The sequence below is a fragment of the Sander vitreus genome, chromosome 8, assembly GCF_031162955.1.
Source record: "Sander vitreus isolate 19-12246 chromosome 8, sanVit1, whole genome shotgun sequence".
NCBI lineage: Eukaryota > Metazoa > Chordata > Actinopteri > Perciformes > Percidae > Sander > Sander vitreus.
Window position 1 is genome coordinate 19,906,961 of NC_135862.1, and position 19,119 is coordinate 19,926,079.

General features: G+C 40.9%; 1 protein-coding gene across 1 annotated transcript; it reads right to left on the reverse strand.

Annotated features, from left to right (window-relative positions):
- Positions 1-1,342: 1,342 nt before the first annotated feature.
- On the reverse strand, positions 1,343-18,331 carry mov10l1 (Mov10 like RNA helicase 1). The gene is made up of 26 exons (XM_078256112.1): positions 18,235-18,331; positions 17,901-18,088; positions 17,413-17,572; positions 16,985-17,103; positions 16,562-16,749; positions 16,061-16,201; positions 14,627-14,938; positions 14,217-14,414; positions 13,837-13,951; positions 13,273-13,450; positions 13,096-13,166; positions 12,896-12,987; positions 12,725-12,780; positions 12,049-12,137; positions 11,902-11,974; positions 11,638-11,819; positions 11,091-11,237; positions 10,682-10,803; positions 10,481-10,580; positions 9,897-10,043; positions 7,618-7,791; positions 6,233-6,382; positions 5,877-5,984; positions 3,126-3,266; positions 2,922-3,013; positions 1,343-1,370 (listed from the first exon to the last, which is right to left on the reverse strand). Exons 1-26 carry the CDS (start codon positions 18,329-18,331, stop codon positions 1,343-1,345), a joined length of 3,468 nt encoding a protein of 1,155 aa, XP_078112238.1.
- Between the last annotated feature and the right edge of the window lie 788 nt (positions 18,332-19,119).

Sequence of the window (19,119 nt, forward strand, 5' to 3'; positions counted from 1 at the left end):
TTCGCACCATGTAAACAAGACTATCATTTATCATTACAGCTCAGTTTTTTTGTGAAACATTTTCCTCTTAAGGTGAAAGTAGAGACACAAGACCATACATGTGGTGCCATCATTTAGAGAGAGATCTTGGTCTGCTCCATTGATGGTAAATAATAAAATGCTCTCTCTACCACAACAGCACACAATTGTCATTGATCCGGGATGTGGGGATATTAGTTCCACAGGTAGTGATTCTACAATAAAACAAAACTAATTTGAAAGTCAGTCACAACAGTGGTCAACAGACCAACTTCAAACATGTCACAAGAAGACCCTGTCAACTGAAGTCTTCCTGCTCCAATATCCAGCTAAGAAAGAGGTTTGTAGATGAAGCTATCATATAAAATCATTTGAGTAGCATACCATATATTCTAGTTGGGGTATTTTCCCTCTAAAGTAGTCTCCATTGGCAGAGTGGGACATCAGAACAAACACCTGAGACATACATCAAAGACAGAGTCATGTTTGGGAAGGAAAGGAGGGGGGACAGGGTGTCTGAGCTGGCCTGCCCTGCAACAAAGTGAACTCAGATAAAAGCTGTCTCCTCCTTGCACATAAGAGACTCATTAACTTAAGAGATTGAACCCCCCCCCCCCATTTGCCTCTTTTCTCTTCCCCCTGTACCTCCCCCCCACCCACCTTCTCCATCCTGCTGGGCTCCAGTAGGACTGACAGTCCCCGTGCAGACTGTCAGTAGCACTCAATTGTCACATCCGGTCTCTATGCCTTGTGGGCAGACGCTGCCACACCGAGAAGAGCAGCCAACTTGGCCCCAGAAACTAGACATCTGTGGATTAACTCAGTATGCTGCTAACCCCCCAAAAAAAGTTAAAATGGTGACAAATTTTCCATTCTCAACACAGAGCTGATACTGAAGCACTGGGAGATTGCTGCTGCGGTTAAAAATCAGGCCAAGGCCATTCAAATTATTTCAGTCGTATTGGCAGATGAACACAGCACACACTGCTATGACGCAATTCATAATTTACCCATAATCTGCGATAGTGTAATTGAAATATTTTATGCACAGTCAAGCATATCGAGTTAATAATCACAGGATACAGAAATAATTATGCAGTACACGAGCATCATCTTTATTTCCACCCCCCAAATGGAACTGCATTTGGCTTTCACAGAAACAAGAAATTACCAATTCCGTTAACACTGATCAAGACAGCTACAGCTCACTTTGCAAACAGTCAAAAGAGAAAAAAGCCAAGGATATATGAAGGGGGGGAAAAAAAACTCTTGGAACACGATACAAACACGAAGCTGACATATCATCCATGATTACATCGTCCTCTTATGCAGTCCTTTGCTCTTCTGCAACTCTGTGGGAGAATCAAAAGAGGTGGGTTCATTATTGGCCACAAATGGATTAAAACAGGACCGTTAACAGTAGCAATGCTCCTTATGTGTACTAACAGTTCCATAATAAAATATGCTAAATAAATTCTTGCGTGGGAAATTTCTTCTACTTTCCGAAAAATTCACACCAACCTATAGCAGATAAAGTCGGTATCAGTAGTGTTATCTGTTTATTTATTGAAATGTCAAGTTGTCAATTGGATTACATGTCTAAAGAACAGGACCTGGCTGCAAAACACTGGTGTGGCAGCAACGCAGAGGCATGCTTTTACCTGATATTCCAGCAATATTTCATTATAATGACAATCATATACTCAGTGTGGCCACTTCATTAGGGACATCTGTACAATCTATTGCAATTCAACGTTGCCTTTAATTCTACTTTTAAAAGTCTGTAATGTTCAGGTTTTGGTGACATTGACAGAAATGTTTAAATTAAGTTATATGTTTATCATGTAAGTCAGTTAAAAAGTGGTGTTATACTGGACTACATTGATAGGTATTTCAACTTTTTTGTCTTCCAAATGTCCATACATGTGGGGGAAAAAATGTTACAAACACATCTGTATAATGCAGTCCAATACGACATCATCACTATGACCTCAATGCTAAAACACAGTCATTGTACACCTCTATGACAGGGTCTATATAACTGAACATTATAGGCATCATAAAAGTAGACTTTATAGTGGAACCAAGTATTTTTAAGGGTGGGATTTTTTTTTTGCGGAAAATAAGGACATCGAGCAATTAATGGCAGCGTCGCAAACCTTTTCTCCCCGTCTCTCTCTCTTGATGCTTGTCACACACTGACTCGGGCCCAGTACAGCGTGTGTTCCTCATGTGAATAGACAGGTAGACAAGCGCTCCGCGAGTAAATGGCGCCGTTACCTTTGATTGCTAAAGTTCGCTAAATTAGCACAGTCGTCACTTTACAGCCTCGCTTAAGTAAAAAAATATACATAAAGTTCCAGTCATGTAATTGATCTGCTCTGTCCACAGTCTCTAAATCAAGCGGTGGATGAGACAAACTGTTTTACACAAGCACAACGCACTAGCTCAGCTAATAAGGGGTGTACCGAATACCATTTTTTGAGCTTCAAAGCTTCGGTAGTTAACAGCAAATATTGGGGGGGGGGGGCAACATTTCCGACCGCACGTGAAGAAAGAGAGAAACAAAAGAGATGAAGCTAGAGAAGAAGCGAGTTGAAGCGACTTTGCTTTGTTGTTGCAGGACACAGTCACCCATTGCTACACAAACTCATGGGCAGTTCGGTGCTAGGGTTTTTCACCTTTATAGCGTTTAAAACTTTTCTGTGGCGGCGATAGCCAGTGATGATTCGCACACCGCTATACGGATAGACGAGTCTGATCTCGGGTTACATGATAAGAGTATTGATAAAGAACTGAACCGATTAGGAGGATCGATAAGAATAGTAGTTTTGCTAAAATCCTAACGAGACCCATCCCTAATTAAGAATAAAGGCTATATGATGGCTGATAAGTTTACATACATCTGAGAGTCTCTGAGAGAGGGAGGGGGGTCACAGCCCAGATATGCCCCGTTGATGAAACAGTACTGCAGTAGAGCCCTGAAGCATGGATCCTGGAAAGATATTAAGACATTTAAAGTACTTAAAAGGCTGGAAGTATAACACCATGGTGTCAATAAAAACACATTCCAAAAAACTAGGGTCAAATAGTGTTTTGTCACTCACCCTGATGAGAATGTGAGGGTTTCCAATAATTAAGAGCAAGGCTTTGGGACGAGTGATGGCCACGTTGAAGCGTTTGGGGTTGGCCAGAAAGCCGAGCCCTTTCTGCAAATCGTCACTCTGTACCGATTCATTAGAGCGCACCTATATTATAAGACAATGAAATGAACTGAGTAACTGCCAAAATATGCAATAAACTATGGGAAGGTTGTGATCAGTGGTGGAATGTAACTAAGTGCATTTACTCAATTACTGTACTTAAGTACACATTTGAGGTACTTTGCTTTACTTGAGTCCTTTCTTTTCATGCCACTTTGTACTTTTACTCCACTACAATTCAGAGAGAAATATTGTACTTTTTACTACAGTACATCTGACAATCTGACAGCTTTTGTTACTAGTTACTTTACAAAGGATTTTTTTTGCACACAAAATGCTTAGTTGATTGACATAACTGTTTGGATCGTTTCCAGTTTCTAAAATGTGAGGATTTTTCTGCATTGAGTACTTGTAATACTCTGAGTAAATTTTCATGATGATACTTTCGTACTTTTACTTATTGTATATGACAACCAACTGAATATTACTTTCTAGCCCCTCCCATTCCGATCGCGTTTTAACTGCTACAGTGGCCATACCCGAAATTAGCTCTTAGTATCTCCATTGTTTACACGCTACTGTTCTAGCCACTCCAATATTAACTTTGGTCTTGTTGCTTTGCCTGTCGTGTTGTCGTTTTAATTCTCTTTTTCGCTTCCCTGGCGAGTAATCTCCCCCTGGCAATCGTCACAGTGCCACTGAGTGTAAAAGGGCGAAAGGCAGAGGTATGTCCCTCTTTGGCTAATGTATTTTAAAGATGGAGGCACAACATGCCGGCCGTCATTCGAGCAACTCGCTCGTATGTATTCTGAATGGCAGATTCTACGCTTACGAGAATACTTTGATTAGCTGGCGGAAGTAATTGACCCTTCGCTAAGCCCCGCCCTCCTTAGTTACTGTTGCTACGCCTGACAAGCTCTCGTGCCTGGCACGTCTATTACAGTATGTATGCACCGGTGTCAGACATTCCCAAGGAGGTAGGTAGGTGTTTTTGTTAATCCTGTCGACATTTAGTTGTGAATGGGGCCTCCCACACTGCTTGATCCACGCCCGGCATTTCTCTCCTTGGGTTTTAGGTTTCGGGAAGGGAAAAAATTTCCACCACCCCGTCCAAACTTTTAGGATACCGCGTATCAGATTTGCACAATTCATACGCACCACGCTTCGGCATGTTTCCCTCACTCGAAAGCTTGACAGACCTCCCGTGCCTAGTTACGGTTGCTAAGCCACGATTGGCCTGTGGCGGTTTTCGGGCGTGGCTTAGCGAAGGGTGAATGAGCACATATTTGTGAAAGAACAAAGGTTTTTTTTGCTAAGAATCAACTCAAAACATTACACACTGTAGGTTTAAGTAAAATTTTCAATGCATGTAATTACTTGTAACAGAGTATTTTTACAGTGTGGTATTAGTACTTTTACTTAACTAAAGGATCCAAATACTTCTTCCACCACTGGTTGTGATTGCTGTTTGTGTTCTACAGACTCTTTAATAATTTAAAGTGGATGACGTCATCTGCTTTTCAGTTAACGAAAACCCAACACATTATTGTAAAAATGCCTCTGTTTTCGGTATACTTCACATCAGTGCATTGCTGATTGATACATTGTAAGTAACCAAAGCATCCTAATCACTACCTACGTCTATACTCTAGTTGCAAACTAAAGAGAGAAAATGGCTGGTACGGTTTAAAAAGAGATTTTTGTAGACTTCTCTCATCATGTAAAAGTGGCAAATGGTAACTTGTTTTTGGTGTGGTGCAAAGTGTGCTGCTTTTTCCAAGGTTTTGTTTTTAGCAAGCCAACGTTTATATTAATTTCTCATGAATAGATTATTTTGAACTGAAGAAAAACTAAAATTCTTGGATGAAATGTTAATGTATATGAACATCTTGCTCACACATCATTTGGCTGTACAAGGTCAAGGAACAGAAATGATCGCTGCCCTGTCTGTCTTCACCTCCACAGTCACCAGACCCTGGCCCAATTTGACATATTTCTCAATATTTGAAGAGTAAAAAGGGCATACTGACAAATACCTAAACATCACAAGAAACTCTGCAAAGACAGCTAAAGTAATTTCATTTCTCAAACTCTACAAACGCTTGTTGAATCATTAGATTATATATTGCAAGCTGTGATTAAGGCAAATGATAGATACAGATTTTCTTTTTTAAAATGCTACTTTTGACCGATATTTAGTACAAAAAGAAATCTTCACTCGGCAGCAAATACATCAGGATCTCAGAAACTGCAACACCTACCTAGGTAGATTCATCTCACCCAACAAAAACTACACTAACTGACCACATGGTGGGGCTGAAAAAAAACAATTTCAAAAACTGGTCAGTAAGTGCTGAACATCCTTGCAACAAGTCCTTAGATCACAACACATCTTTCTGTGTAGGCACAACCCAGATGTCCCATCATTGTCTCACACACACACACACACACACACACACACACACACACACACACACACACACACACACACACACACACACACACACACACACACACACACACACACACACACACACACACACACACGTTTTCTTCTCCACAATTGGCATATGTCTGGACTGAGCTGGAAAATATTTTAATACATTTTAATATATTATTTGTAACTTCTATTACCCAAATTCTGTTTTTTCCTACCGTAGACATGATGATGACCAGGAACTCTCGTCCTTGGAACTCCTCCACAGAGCCCACTTTGATGTCAGACAGGCCTACCTTACTCAGCAGCACTCGAATCTTCTCACACTTGAGAGTAATAAGAAAACAAGGGCACTACTGGGTTAGCATATGCAAAGCAACTTAAAAAATTTGAAGCCATTTAAGCTACCTTGGAGTTCAATGTGAAATGACATTGAAATAGCTTTTCTCCCACTCTACTAAGAAGGAAAAAGGAAAGAGATCTCACTCATGCAACTAAAGTGCTTTAAAGCTTTGATTTGAAACCTGACCTCAAAAAGCACAACACATTTCACAGATGAACTGTGCAGTCTTACTTGTTTCCTGTAGGGGGCAATGATGCCAATGTCAGAGGTGTCCACAGGGTTGTAGAGCTTCTTGGCCAGCTGGCAGCAGTAAAGCATGGCCTGTACAGCCTCCACTGGGTTAAACCATGATGGGTTGTTACCTTCCCTCATTTCTGTGCCCTAGGGAAGAGCAAAATCCCTGGAATAAATGTGGGAGCTGAATATCCCAGTAACTTGAATAACCAAACAAAGACCAGATTTTTAGATGTACCCAATAAACTGGTAACTAGGGCTGGGACAGTTACTGCATTACTGCGGTCACGTTGACATGGATTCATTGATTCTAATGACATGGATTGTGTCTGATGACATTGTGTCTTACATGGATTCATATCATCAAAAGTGTTTTCGCGAGTTGGGGAGCGCAATGTTCTATGACACAAAATAACATTCCATTCGTGTTGACTATTAGGCCTATATGCGAGAGTACCTGTGTAATGTCTTGTATCGGAGAAAAGTCTTTGCCTTTCCCACCGTGTATTACGGTAGGAAAGGCAAAGACATTTCTCCGTTCTCAGGTGAGGTAGACACATTAACGTTACAGCTGCAGTGTTTACCATTGCACATTAGCCTAGCAGCTAACAGAGTTTCCTTCTGTTTATAGCTTCATCCCGATAAAACGGCATCGTTGGATTTTAGCCTGCATGCACATTTCGTAGCCTGAAACAGCGGCTTATATTGGTTATATTAGAGAGTTAGCGAACTGCTGAGTCACCCTCTCTGCTCAGCTGCTAGACGGGCTGCACTCGGCAAACTTTATTTTATTTTGACAAAAGAGCTTTCTGAACTGTCTGTGGAATGGATCAACAGAGATGAGAGAAACCATTGTGGCCCTAAATGACAGCAAAACTCAGTAAAGACTTTCACATTGAGCTGAAATGGAAACACTGTCCTGCAATCTTTTTATACAGTCTATGGCTGCAACATATGTTGTAAGGTTTAAGTCGATGTCTTTTCGGGGGTAACAGCATTCACTTTACCGGCAGTAGCCTAGCTATTGACAATAGATAAAGCTACCGTGTCTTGATAAGCTCTAGCTTGTCGTTTTATTGTTCATTTATTGTTGTTTAACTCACTTTACATCAACTTTTCCTGTCTCATACGCTACTCTCCGTTACTGCTCGCTCTCCTTGCGCGACCACACGGGCACTGACGTCACTCACTTAAGTCACCCTGCCATTATCGCTCTAACTTACGCTACTCTCGTAAGGGGGTTGCAGTATACCACTCTACCGCAGGAATTTCTTGCTTTTCAACCACGGTAAGAAAAAATCCATACCGTCCCAGCCCTACTGGTAATTCAACGTAGATGCATATACTCTTAACAATTCTTCATAAGTTTAAAGACCACTTACCCTTACTCCATGGAAGAGGAGAGGGAAGCCTTTTTTGGGCAGAGTTTTCCACTGGCAGAGAGTGTCTACTATGGCCCGTGGTGCTTTAAAACACAATTCGCTTTTGTAGAAGAGCTTGGAGGGCAGCGTGAGTAAGGCCTCATGAGAACGGTAGTTGTAGATCAGCTTAGTCACCTGTAGTAATGAAAGACCAGCTTCTATTATTAATTTCTTTTTTAAAATTTATTAAGGACTGTCAATCGATTAAAAAAAATGTAATCTAATTACATACTGTGATTAATTAATCAAAATGAATCGCATACATAACAGTGCCTGAACCGATACATTTTACGAAAGTAAAAAAAAAGAAAAAAAAAGAAAAGAAAAGAAAAAGGGTACTAAACAACAGTTGGTGACATTAAAGAACGGCTTGTTTATTGCTAAGGCCATATGTCAAAATTAAATGATTTAATAATAATGTATAACAATAACTTATTTCACTAGTAAATTGCTGTTGAACGACAAAAACAACCATCAGATGGGAAAAGGACATTTACAATAACTTCAAATGCACCACGAGGCTGTAGTTTACCAGTTTCATTGAACGCACCGTCTGTGTTGTTTCTCCGACGGCAGCTGCAGATTGTTACATACCGGTGTTGAATCCTCTACAGTAAAACACAGTCAAACTTTACACTGTTTAGCGTTAGCTGTCAGCATTTTAACCGTGTTTAATCCAGCTACTAGCTAGCGGTAGGCTAACGTTAGCTGCTGTCGAGTATAGTGTTAACTAGCGTCACGTGCACCAGTGTTTGTGTTTCCTGTAACGTCTTCAGAGCATCAGAGAGAAGCGCAGACATATCAGTGGCACCAGATTTCGGTAGCCAGGGTTGGCAGGAAGAAGATTTTAACGAGTAAATGTTCCAATTAATGATCCAGGCAGAACATTCTCGTCTCCCTCCTTCATTTTACAGTCCAATGGTGGCTAGAACAGCTCCGGGTCAAACGTCAATATGGAATGGATTAATCTGTGTTTTTTAACGCGTTATTTTTTCTCAGATTAATTAATCGAAATTAACGTGTTATTTTGACAGCCCTAATATATATATAGAGATTAGAGATTGGCATGGGGTACTTTCCATAAAATCATTTCTCAATGCAAATCAAACCAGCTATTAGGCTAACTGAAATAAAACCATGCCAATCTCTAGGTATGGTGAAGGGTATGTGATGATGTGGGGCTATTTTAATTCAAAAGGCCAAGGGAACTTTATCAGGATGCATAGTATCCTGGATCCATGAAATAACTGGCCTTTAAAAATAAAAACCTAGGTGGAGGATGGGGACCACACCATGAGTTTCTCTCCTTTTATGCCCATAGCAGCCACTGACCCAGAGGTATTATTTGCAGCATGAGATGGTGCATTGTCATGCATAAAGATGATTTTGCTGCGGAAGGCACGTTTCTTCTTTTTCATGGAAGAAAGTGGTCAGTCAGAAACTCTACATACTTTGCCAAGGTCATTTTCACACCTTCAGCCAAATATTTCTAATTTTGACTCATCAGTCGAGAGCACCTGCTGCCATGTTTCTGCACCCCAGTTCCTATGTTTTTGTGCATAATTGAGTCGCTTGGCCTTGTTTATATGTCGGAGGTATGGCTTCTTGGCTGCAACTCTTCCATGAAGACCACTTCTGGACAGACTTCTCCAGACAGTAGATGGGTGTACCTGGGTCCCACTGGTTTCTGCCAGTTCTGAGCTGATGGCACTGCTGGACATCTTCCGATTTCGAAGGGAAATAAACTTGATGTGTTTTTCATCTGCTGCACTAAGTTTCCTTGGCCGACCACTGTGTCTACGATCCTCAACATTGCCCGTTTCTTTGCGCTTTTTCAAAAGAGCTTGAACGGCACATCTTGAAACATCAGTCTGCTTTGAAATATTTGTCTGGGCGAGACCTTGCTGATGCAGTATAACTACCTATATACTATAACTGGTTGATCATACACCTGACTACAATCCTACAAAATCCCTAACTTTTTGCAAGTACCTATAAGAATGGATGCTGGTTTGAAGGCAAAGGGTAGTAACACCAAATATTGATGTGATTTTAGATTTTCTCTTTTGTTCGCATAGATAGATAGATAAGATAGATAATATGCTAGATACACGTCATCAGCTGCCATGTAGCATAGCCTTTGCGTAGCATGTGAAACATTTTTATTATCTTCATTAATGTCAAATGTGATACTTGCTACCAAACACCACCTTAAAACTTTGTGTGCGTAGTGCAACTACCAGATTAGGGTTGTATCCCCAGTCATGTCTGGAGTACAGTTGGTTGGCCATCAGCCTCTCCAACAAAGACACCCCCAGGCCAAAGGCAGCAGCCAGCTTGGACTTCACTATTGGACCCAACTGACAGGGGTCTCCGGCCAACACTATCTAAGCAGGTGAGAGGAAAAAGTAATTATTAATCAAAAAAGCTTAGACATGTTTTTAATAAGTAAACATTTTTTTAAAGAATTGATTTACTAGAATTGCCGCCTTGCTGTTGTTTGACTCCGCCAACCAGTCAAGTTGCAGTTTACATCCATGTCTGTCCACTTGTATAATATATGTAGTGAAGACTTTGAAGCAATTTAATAATAAAAACTAAGACAATTTAAAAAAAAAAAAAAAGTTTGTCACCAATTCACTATCAGACCAATTGTCTGCCCTTATGTTCCTGAGTTATGGGGTTGAATAATAGCCAGAAAAGTGCTTTTGGAAAACGGGCGTTCCTGAGATATCGCAATTATGAGACTTTGACATTTGACCTCCAAAATCAAATCAGTTAATCCTTGAGTCCATGTAGTCAGTGAGTGTGCATTTGTGCTGACCTGTCCATCTTTCTCTGATACAAAACTTATGGGGATCAGGGACTCTGGTTCTGTGGCCTGGCCGGCTTCATCCAGAAACACATGGGTAAAATGTCCCACTCTGAGGAAAAACAAATCCACAGTAAGTGAACTGAGAAAGTAGGAGATAGAAGCGAGGACAAAAGCTGTATACAACTATCCCAACTACAGCCCAGGCCTTACTGAAGTCCTATATTATGGAACATGGCAGCGCTGGAGCAGGTGCTGACCACAATCCTGTGAAAAGAGGCATGACGGATGTCCTCTCCCGCCCTCGAGTACAGTCTCAGCACTTCTGGGATGGACTAAGAAAAAAAATGTAACATCAACATGGCACCCAACTTTTAGATAATAAAACAATGTGCTGAAAATAGATGCAGACAGAGCATGTGATCACAACCTCATCTATTATTTCAAAAGGGTTACTGACAACTGTACCGCCCAACCTGGTGGCAAATGTAGATAGCATCTGTACAGACCTTACTGTACAAAGGAGCATGCATATTTTCCCTTTGATCATACACATTTTAAATAAGGTGCGTGTTGCCAAAGAAACTGCAGTGAATCCCTTTTCCCTATTTATGTTAAGTACCTCTTCCTGCCTACAAGATGCGTTGACGCGGGCCATACTTGCAGCATGCAGGAAACCACTGTCATGTAGGCGGATGCAGATGAGGTCAGCAGCACTGTTGGAAGGAGTGCATACGAGTATCCGACTACTGGGCAGAAAGTGGTAAACCTGGAGGTGGAAATACTTTATGAAGTCACACAAGCAGGGAACCAGAAGGTGAGTAAGTCTGACAGGCATAAAATACTGACACTCACTATTGCAGCTGTAAGTTGTTGAGAAGTTTGCCATCAATACCAGTCCGAACACAACATTTTCAATCTTCCTTGTCCACATTACAACATTAGACCATCAACGTGAACAGGTGGAAAATGTTGACACCATAGGATAAATTCCAAAAATAAAAATGAATGCGGGGATGGTTTGAGGCACTACTTCAATACATCAAAGCTATAACTCGTTGGATGCAATTGTTTAAGAATACATTGTGTTATTGGTCAAATTATTGTTGTAGGAAACAGAAGAGCCTTACATTTAAGGACTTTAAATTCTAGTGTTTGTGGGTATGTACCTGTAGTATGGCCTCTATGAGGGTGATGGTCTTTCCAGTGCCTGGAGGTCCAAACAGCACATAAGGAATGGGACGACACTCCCCTGCCATGATCTTCTTCACTGCCTCTCTCTGAGGAGGGTTCAGGTCCGGGTTAAAGAATTTCCCTGGGCTGGGGATGGGTTTGGATGCCAGTCTACCATCTAGAAGTGATTACACATTTGTCATTGGTGCTCTCAATGTCATCTGATATGTGGCAAAGCTTGTACCAAATCAAACCTGTACCTTTAGTCTGTGTGGCCTTTGACTTCATGTCGATGGAAATGCTCGACACCTTTCCATTTTCCATGGCTGGAGTCTGTTGTTCAGATACAATAACACTTAATCAAAACTTAATGACTCAATGTCTCCCCCCCCCCCCTTTTCTTTTACCTTATTGTCCTCTTTATTTTGGTCTGGCTCTTCTATCCACTCTCCTGTCCACTGAGGGGTCTGAACAGTCACTCTCGAGGGGAAGAGAACTGCACAATGTGAAAATGACAGCAATTTAAATCTTACTGGACTACTTTTCAAACGAACCGTCATGAAAGCTTGTGTGAAGCTCTCCAGCATAAATAAAACCACAAGTACAAAAACAAGACTTATTAAACTTGTAAATATTCAAATCATGTTATTGTCTATTAAACTCTGTAGAAATACAGACATATGATGTCATTTTTGGTTGTCAAAAAGATTCTAAGCGCCTGAGCAAGCAGACACTGCTGGGGAAGTAAAATATGATTTTTAATTCATCCCTTGGGCAATTCTGTTTTCTCTTTCTCTCACTAAAGGCAAAAAAAGAGGTGAGGTACAAATGGCACCCTCTGGAGCCAAGCTCTTTCAGTGTGAAAGCGGCTCGGGAAATTACTTTAGTTCTGTTTGCAGTGGAACATTTTTCATCCTCATGAATGTCAGTTTGATACTTGCTTCTAAAGACATCCTATATTGTATCTTCCTAACAGCACTGTATATTGCATGCAATTGTATGTACAGTTGTCCTCTTGGTGTCTAAAATGCCAGGAAGCACACTGTAAAGACTTAAAGCGATTTAGATAAAACCTTAACTTACTCTCCACAAACTGTTTTGTCTGTTCAAGTGCGTTGTGACACCGCCTCATGGTCAATCTGGTAATACAAGCAGTCAAAATACTTTTATTACAACGATGACGCATTATTTCCGGATGAAATATGAGTGCATTGTTTATGTTTATGAAATCAAAAACATAATCTCTTTTCTAACCTGTTATAAGAGAAATCAACATCAAGTGGCTCTCCGAGGTAGCTGCGCTGAAACGCTGCATTCACTCTCAAACTCACAGTCTCATCATTGATCTGTGAGTCAAAACAGAGCTTTTTTTTTTTTTTTAGATTAAATCTAAAGAAAGAGAGAAGATTATGCAGAACACAAAAGATGCTTCAGAGTATCAAATATCTCCGTACCTCTGTGACATAACTAACGTACTCCATTACCACACCTGCACTCTGGGGTTTCTTCAAAACTATTCTGTCACCTGCAGAGAAAATGTAATTAGTCAAAACCCCTCTTGAAAAAAAAAAAAAAAAAATCATAACATGAACCTCAACAATGATGAAGGAGGACACCTAAGGCTTCCTCACCTATATTGAGACTGGGTCTGCCGTCGGCCAACCCAAGGACCTCTAGGTGCAGGTTGACAGCCCCTTTTGTGAGAAGGGCACCTTCAATTGAAAATTCTTTCATTTCCCTCTCTGCATTCAGCTCTTCCAGCCAGAGAAGGATTGAGAAACGCGAACACATGTTGGATGGTGACAGCTCCTGAGCAAACAGGCACAGCAGGAGGAGGATAATGTGATATTTCAGTTGATCTCTGAAGGCAAATATAGTATATTTTCTTTCCCTAACCACAGGAACCAAACACGCAACAGAAGCCACTGAGTAAATTATATGGCAATCTGTGTCCTCTAAAATAAACGGTCTTTTAATATCTTACATCGCACTGCTCGTGAAATTAAGAGGCCCAGATGTTCACTCCTTTGTTAGGATGCTGATTCAGAAGGCATGTATTCATAAAGAAAATACATTCAGCCTACATTACCCAAAGACACATTTACTGTGCAGGTAGCCATAATCCAACTCTTAATTTGCAACTACCGTTACCTCATTCTACATGACTAGCTAAAATTCATCACGGGCACGCTCACCTCTCCTAGGCAGGGCTGAACTACCAGCACGTCGCTCTGTGCCTCCACACAGTCTCTGAGAGCCTGGGGCAATGGGAAGTTAGGTAGGAAGGTTGGCAGCCGCCGCTTGGTAAGCCTGCAGGTGCGAAAGTCAATCTCAAACTAGAGGCGACAAAGAAAATCATTTTTGTCTTTGTCTTTTTTGGAAGCTCGCTGCATGCAAAAAGTGCAAATATTTATTAGGATCAACCCATTACCAATTGAATATATTAACTTATATATTAGCATAACTAAGCGCATACAGTAAGTGGCAAATTATCTGAGTAGCTTAGATAGGTAGGCAATTCATTTCAAGCTTGGTGCTCTTCCTCAGGCGGCAGCGGAATCAGTTGTGTTGATACCTGGGTGCGTCTTTTGGAGCAGAGACAGTGATCACTTGAGTAGGCATTGTTGAGACCAGACTTGCATCTCTGGGACTGTAGGGCTCAGAGGGCTGCAGCAGGTTCTCCTCTTTACTACCCACTGTGACCTCCAGGCGCCTCCCGATGGTGAAAGAGGAGAAATGCAGCAACAGCAGCTCAGCACTGCTTCCCAGGCTCCTGAGCAGTTTCCCACATGAGATTTAGTTGTACAGACAACATGGTAACAAGAGCTCCACAGATCCACTTGACACTTAAAAAAGAGCTTGTTATATATGGCAAAACAGCACGCCCAGATATGGTCAAAAACTTTCCATTCTACATTCATCTTATTGATCCACTACTCTTCTTTCTGTTTCTGTTATCTGTATTGGTGTTTGAAAATAACTTACTTTGCTTGGCAGGCTACTTCAATTGACAACCTCTCTCCTGGTGAAATGTCCATCTCTCTTTCCTCCCTCCTTACACCGGGGGAATGGGTAATATCCTTCTGCACCTCACCATTTTCTTTGTCTACGTCTTTTGCATCACTGACTTGCTTTTCTGAAAACTCCGGGTAGATTTTAGACTCTGAGCTGTTTTCTTGCAAAGACTGTCTTTTGTGTCTTAGTGGGCCTTTGACAGCAACCAGGGTGAACTGTTCCTCTGAGTCCCAACCAGCAAAGTCACAGCACTTCAGCCTGTGGATCTCGGAACCTTTATTTCTGCGACGAGAGAAAGATCAAGATTATAAAATAGTGCATTGTGCTACAAGTGGAAAGTAATTTGCCCTGTAACATATTTTCTATAGTCATCTCATTTTCTCTCAGATTTGAGGTTTGTACCAAAAGACCTATGCTCTCAAGAGTTTAAATGAAGCTTGCAAAGATAAACTAGAATTACCACCTCGCGGTTATATGCCTCTGCCAACCTGTCAAGTGGCAGTTCACATCCATGTCTGTCCAGACTCACATCATTCATTTACTGAAGACTTTGAATTTTCTTTTAATAAAAAACAAAAAAGGTATTAATTATATATATTTTTTGAGTTATCACTATATTGACATATGATTCCATTGAATAATTTCCAATGAGAAACATGCTGTCTTCACTTAGAGACCATTTATACAGAGGATGAGTACAGAGCACTGATAAAGAGCTTCAACAATCACCTGCAGCTCAATATCAGCAAACCCAATGAGCTTGTGGTGAACTGACGGAGGAACAGGACAGAACAAAAAAAGTTGTAGCCATGACAGTAGACAATGCTACAGATATGGATGCTGCTGCAAAGAAGCTACACATTCTAAAATGTGGATGCTTCACAAACATCTTAGACGCGACAGAACAGAAGATCTATACAATCACCAGTTCTAAGGTGGGCACCCAAGATTAGAGTCACCAATTCAGTAGCCAACCAAATGTCTCCCCTTCTGTTGCTGAGTTATGGTGTTGAATAATGGCAAGAAATGATGATATCACAGTGAAGTTCACCTTTGACTTTTTGGATATAAAATGTCATGCAAAATGCATGAGTTTTTGAGTTGTGGCCAAAAACCTGTTTTGTGAGGTCACAGTGACCTTTGACCACCAAATTCTAATAAGCGCATCAAGTGCTTGTGCCAAATTTAAAGAAATCCCCTCGAGGCGTTCCTGAGATATCGTGTTCACAGGAATGGGAGGGACTAATTCTGGCCACGGCTATCGCCGGCATGGAGCCAAATGTTCTAGGACAATAACCAATGCTAATGATAAGAACTATAGGTATATTTTACAGAGGTTTGTTATTAGTGCTTTAATTTAGTTTTACTCTGAATGTGAATAGTTTTTCTTCTTTGGTCACTCACTGTATCCAGAGCACCAGCTCTCGTTTCTCCCCAATCATCAGATCCTCAAACTGGCCATAGACTGTTACATCCAGCCCCCCTTTGTTTTCCAAAATGCTCTGGAGTTCAGTCTCTGGAAGACATGTAGCAGACGAATTCCCACTGCAACAATAATTAAAAGGGAAAAAAGCCATCAAAATACTGATCTGTATCACCAACATTTTTACAAATATGGAAAATACCACTACACTTCTGATGATAAAGAAACTTTAGTCGATTCAGTCATTTATTAAGCTAAAATAGTGAAAACAAATATCAGGTTCGCAAATGAGGATTTGCTTCTTTGTCATATATCACAGTAAACTGAATACCTTTGAGTTTTGGACCTTTGGTCAGACTAAACAAGACATTTGAAGACATTGCTTTGACAAAAGCTTTTTTAATTTCTCCTCTTCCATTTGAAAAAAAAAAAAAAAAAAAAAAAAAGTTTGTTGCAGTCCTGTAAAGATACAAGTCCAATACCTTTGAAGGCAGGGTGCCATGCACAGGGCCCTCCAACAGTAGAGGGACTGACTGCTCTCCACCATTACCAGGTTGACCAAGTGCCCCGGCAAAGGCTGGTAGTGGGCAGGCAGCAGCAGAGAGTCCAGGCTGAAGAACACATTGTCCTCAACCACTCCAATATTACCATACACGCTGGTCACACGCACCTGGAGATAGCAGATCATTCAGAGCAGGGGAATGAAATAAGTCATTCGATTTATAACCAAACAAGGATGTAATATTACTCAACTGGATTAGACAGACATGAATGAGCTTTTAAGCATTAGCACATTATCAGAATTAAGAGGAATGCCTTTTACAAATGCAACTGAAGTACAAAAAAAAAAAAAAAGGACTAAATTGATTGAGTGGATATAGCCAAAGACTTAATGATGCAATCACCTTGTCTAGGCGGCAGTAGCGTAAAGGGGCCACAGAATGAGCCTGGGTGGTCCACTGGGATCCACTAAGATTGATAAAATATTTAGCTTGGACCCAGTCTCCTTTCATTGGCTCATAACCTGACAAAAAGGAGAGAAAATACACAAAGTGTGCCAACAAGCAGGAAAGTTGACATCAGCCTGTAGCCAAGTGCTAATAAATGTTAGTGTGGCTGTGAGTTTGACTAACCTACGCTCAGTTTGAGAGCTAACTAAACACCAACTGTAAAAATATGATGGCTGTTAAATCTGAAAAATGTCTACTTCTGTCTAAAATGCTGGATAGTTCTGGGACTGAAAGACCGGTGTGGGTATGTTTATGCAAAGCATCATGGGGTCAAGAATCACAAGTCACAATATTAGCGAGTAAAGTACAGCGAGTATCGATACCTTCCCATAGACTGTAGTTTGGGAAGTACGTGGTCTGGTTTATGTAGCCACCATCTTTTTCAAATGATGTGACTGTGCCAATGAGAGGCCGCAGCTGCATACTGTCAGCTTCTATTGAGGTTTTTCCTCCATCCTCCCAAGCATCTGCATTCTTCTCCACCTAAATGACAGGATTATATGGTGCATTTCTGACAATGTGCATCATGATGGCCCTATTTCCTGACAGATTCACTGTAAGTCGAGGGAACAATAAACAAGTATAGCTTAAAGCACACATTTCTTCAGTCACCTCTCAGTCTATGCCAACTCTTATATCATATTAGTGGAGCAACGCATCAAGAAAAGACTGATATTTCAATTGATGAATATAGAGCACATGTATGCCTTATAAAGTCCTATTTCACCAAACCCCAAAACACAACTTAAGTGAAACAAGGTCAATTTAAATTGTATGTTGTTTGCATATTCATGCCAGCCATGGTTCTCACCCTTAAAGCTTTCCATCCACCTTGGGCACCATCTCGTACCGCTATGCAGTTTACAACGTCTCCTTCTTTCAAAGGTACCCCGCCCAACACCTCTCCACTAGTGAAGTAGATTGCATCGTCTATCATGGCATAGTCAAGGCACAGCTGGGTTACCACACTGCCCCGAAGGTGGCGAATGTCCTCCACGCCTAACAAGCAAAATAAATATGGACCAAAAACGACATGGCATCAATGCTGTTGGGTGTGTTGCTATTGTAGTGTTTTAAACACCAAACAATACAGAACAATTAAGTAAACTTTATCTAGCTATACTTTGTGGGAATGTTGCATTTACCTGGTGTACCGGAGAAAATGCCTTCTCCATCCACCTCTACAGTCCTCCACAATGGAGAAATCAGCTTAGATAGCATACACCGCACAGCAGTAAGCATATCTGCAAAATGGTAGCTGAAGTAGCTAGAAAACGGAACAACGTTAGAGCAGGTTTTTTGACATCGCAAACATTTGTCACATTGTGTATTGCTTTTGGCATTAACGTTACTTTGCTGGCTAACGCGTCCGGGAACCGTTTTAAAAAAAACAGATTGTCATTTATCCAAATAACCAAGTTCGTTAGCTCACACCAAGTTAGCTAGAAAAAAAATGCTATTTTTCCAAAGCTAATGTTAGCTTAAAGTTACTTTAGCTATAGCGCAAGGATTCGGCGTGTAGCTAGATGAAAGTAATTGAGGACATTATATAAGAACAAAGGATAGGCGATGTTATTGTTTAATTACCGTTCTCAACACAAATATTAGCTAAACAAACGTTAATATTACAGTTCACGTGTTGGAAGGGAGCCTTCTTCACTTTTTCTTCTTCTTTGTATTTTTTGGCGGATTCAGCCCGGCCCGGATGCAAAGCACTTGACAGGTACGCGTACGTACGTGCGCGGGAGCGCTGGGTCAGATGCGGTCAACCAGTCTACTAGAGGGAGGTGCTAAGAAAAAAAATGGTGAACCTACCAGAGATAATGTTCACTGTCAAACCAGCCAGGTCGCACTGAGAATTGGATGAGGCAACAAAAACCCCTATGGTCCCTAATGTTAGTTCATTTAAATTTCAAATGTAAATGTAAATGTAAAGTTTGTGAATTGTTTGCTTTGTTGTCTTTTCAGTTAAAGCTTAGGCTACTAGAGAAGGAGTAGTAGCCTAATGAAGATGAATTTACCTAAAAAAA

Excerpts from the sequence above, each read along its gene's own strand:
- mov10l1 (XM_078256112.1), bottom strand. The coding sequence starts at position 18,331 with ATGCTTACTGCTGTGCGGTGTATGCTATCTAAGCTGATTTCTCCATTG. Across the intron at positions 17,104-17,412 it reads AAACTACAGTCTATGGGAAG|GTTATGAGCCAATGAAAGGA; the intron begins GTATCGATACTC and ends CCTTTTTGTCAG. Across the intron at positions 16,750-16,984 it reads GCTACTGCCGCCTAGACAAG|GTGCGTGTGACCAGCGTGTA; the intron begins GTGATTGCATCA and ends TGCTATCTCCAG.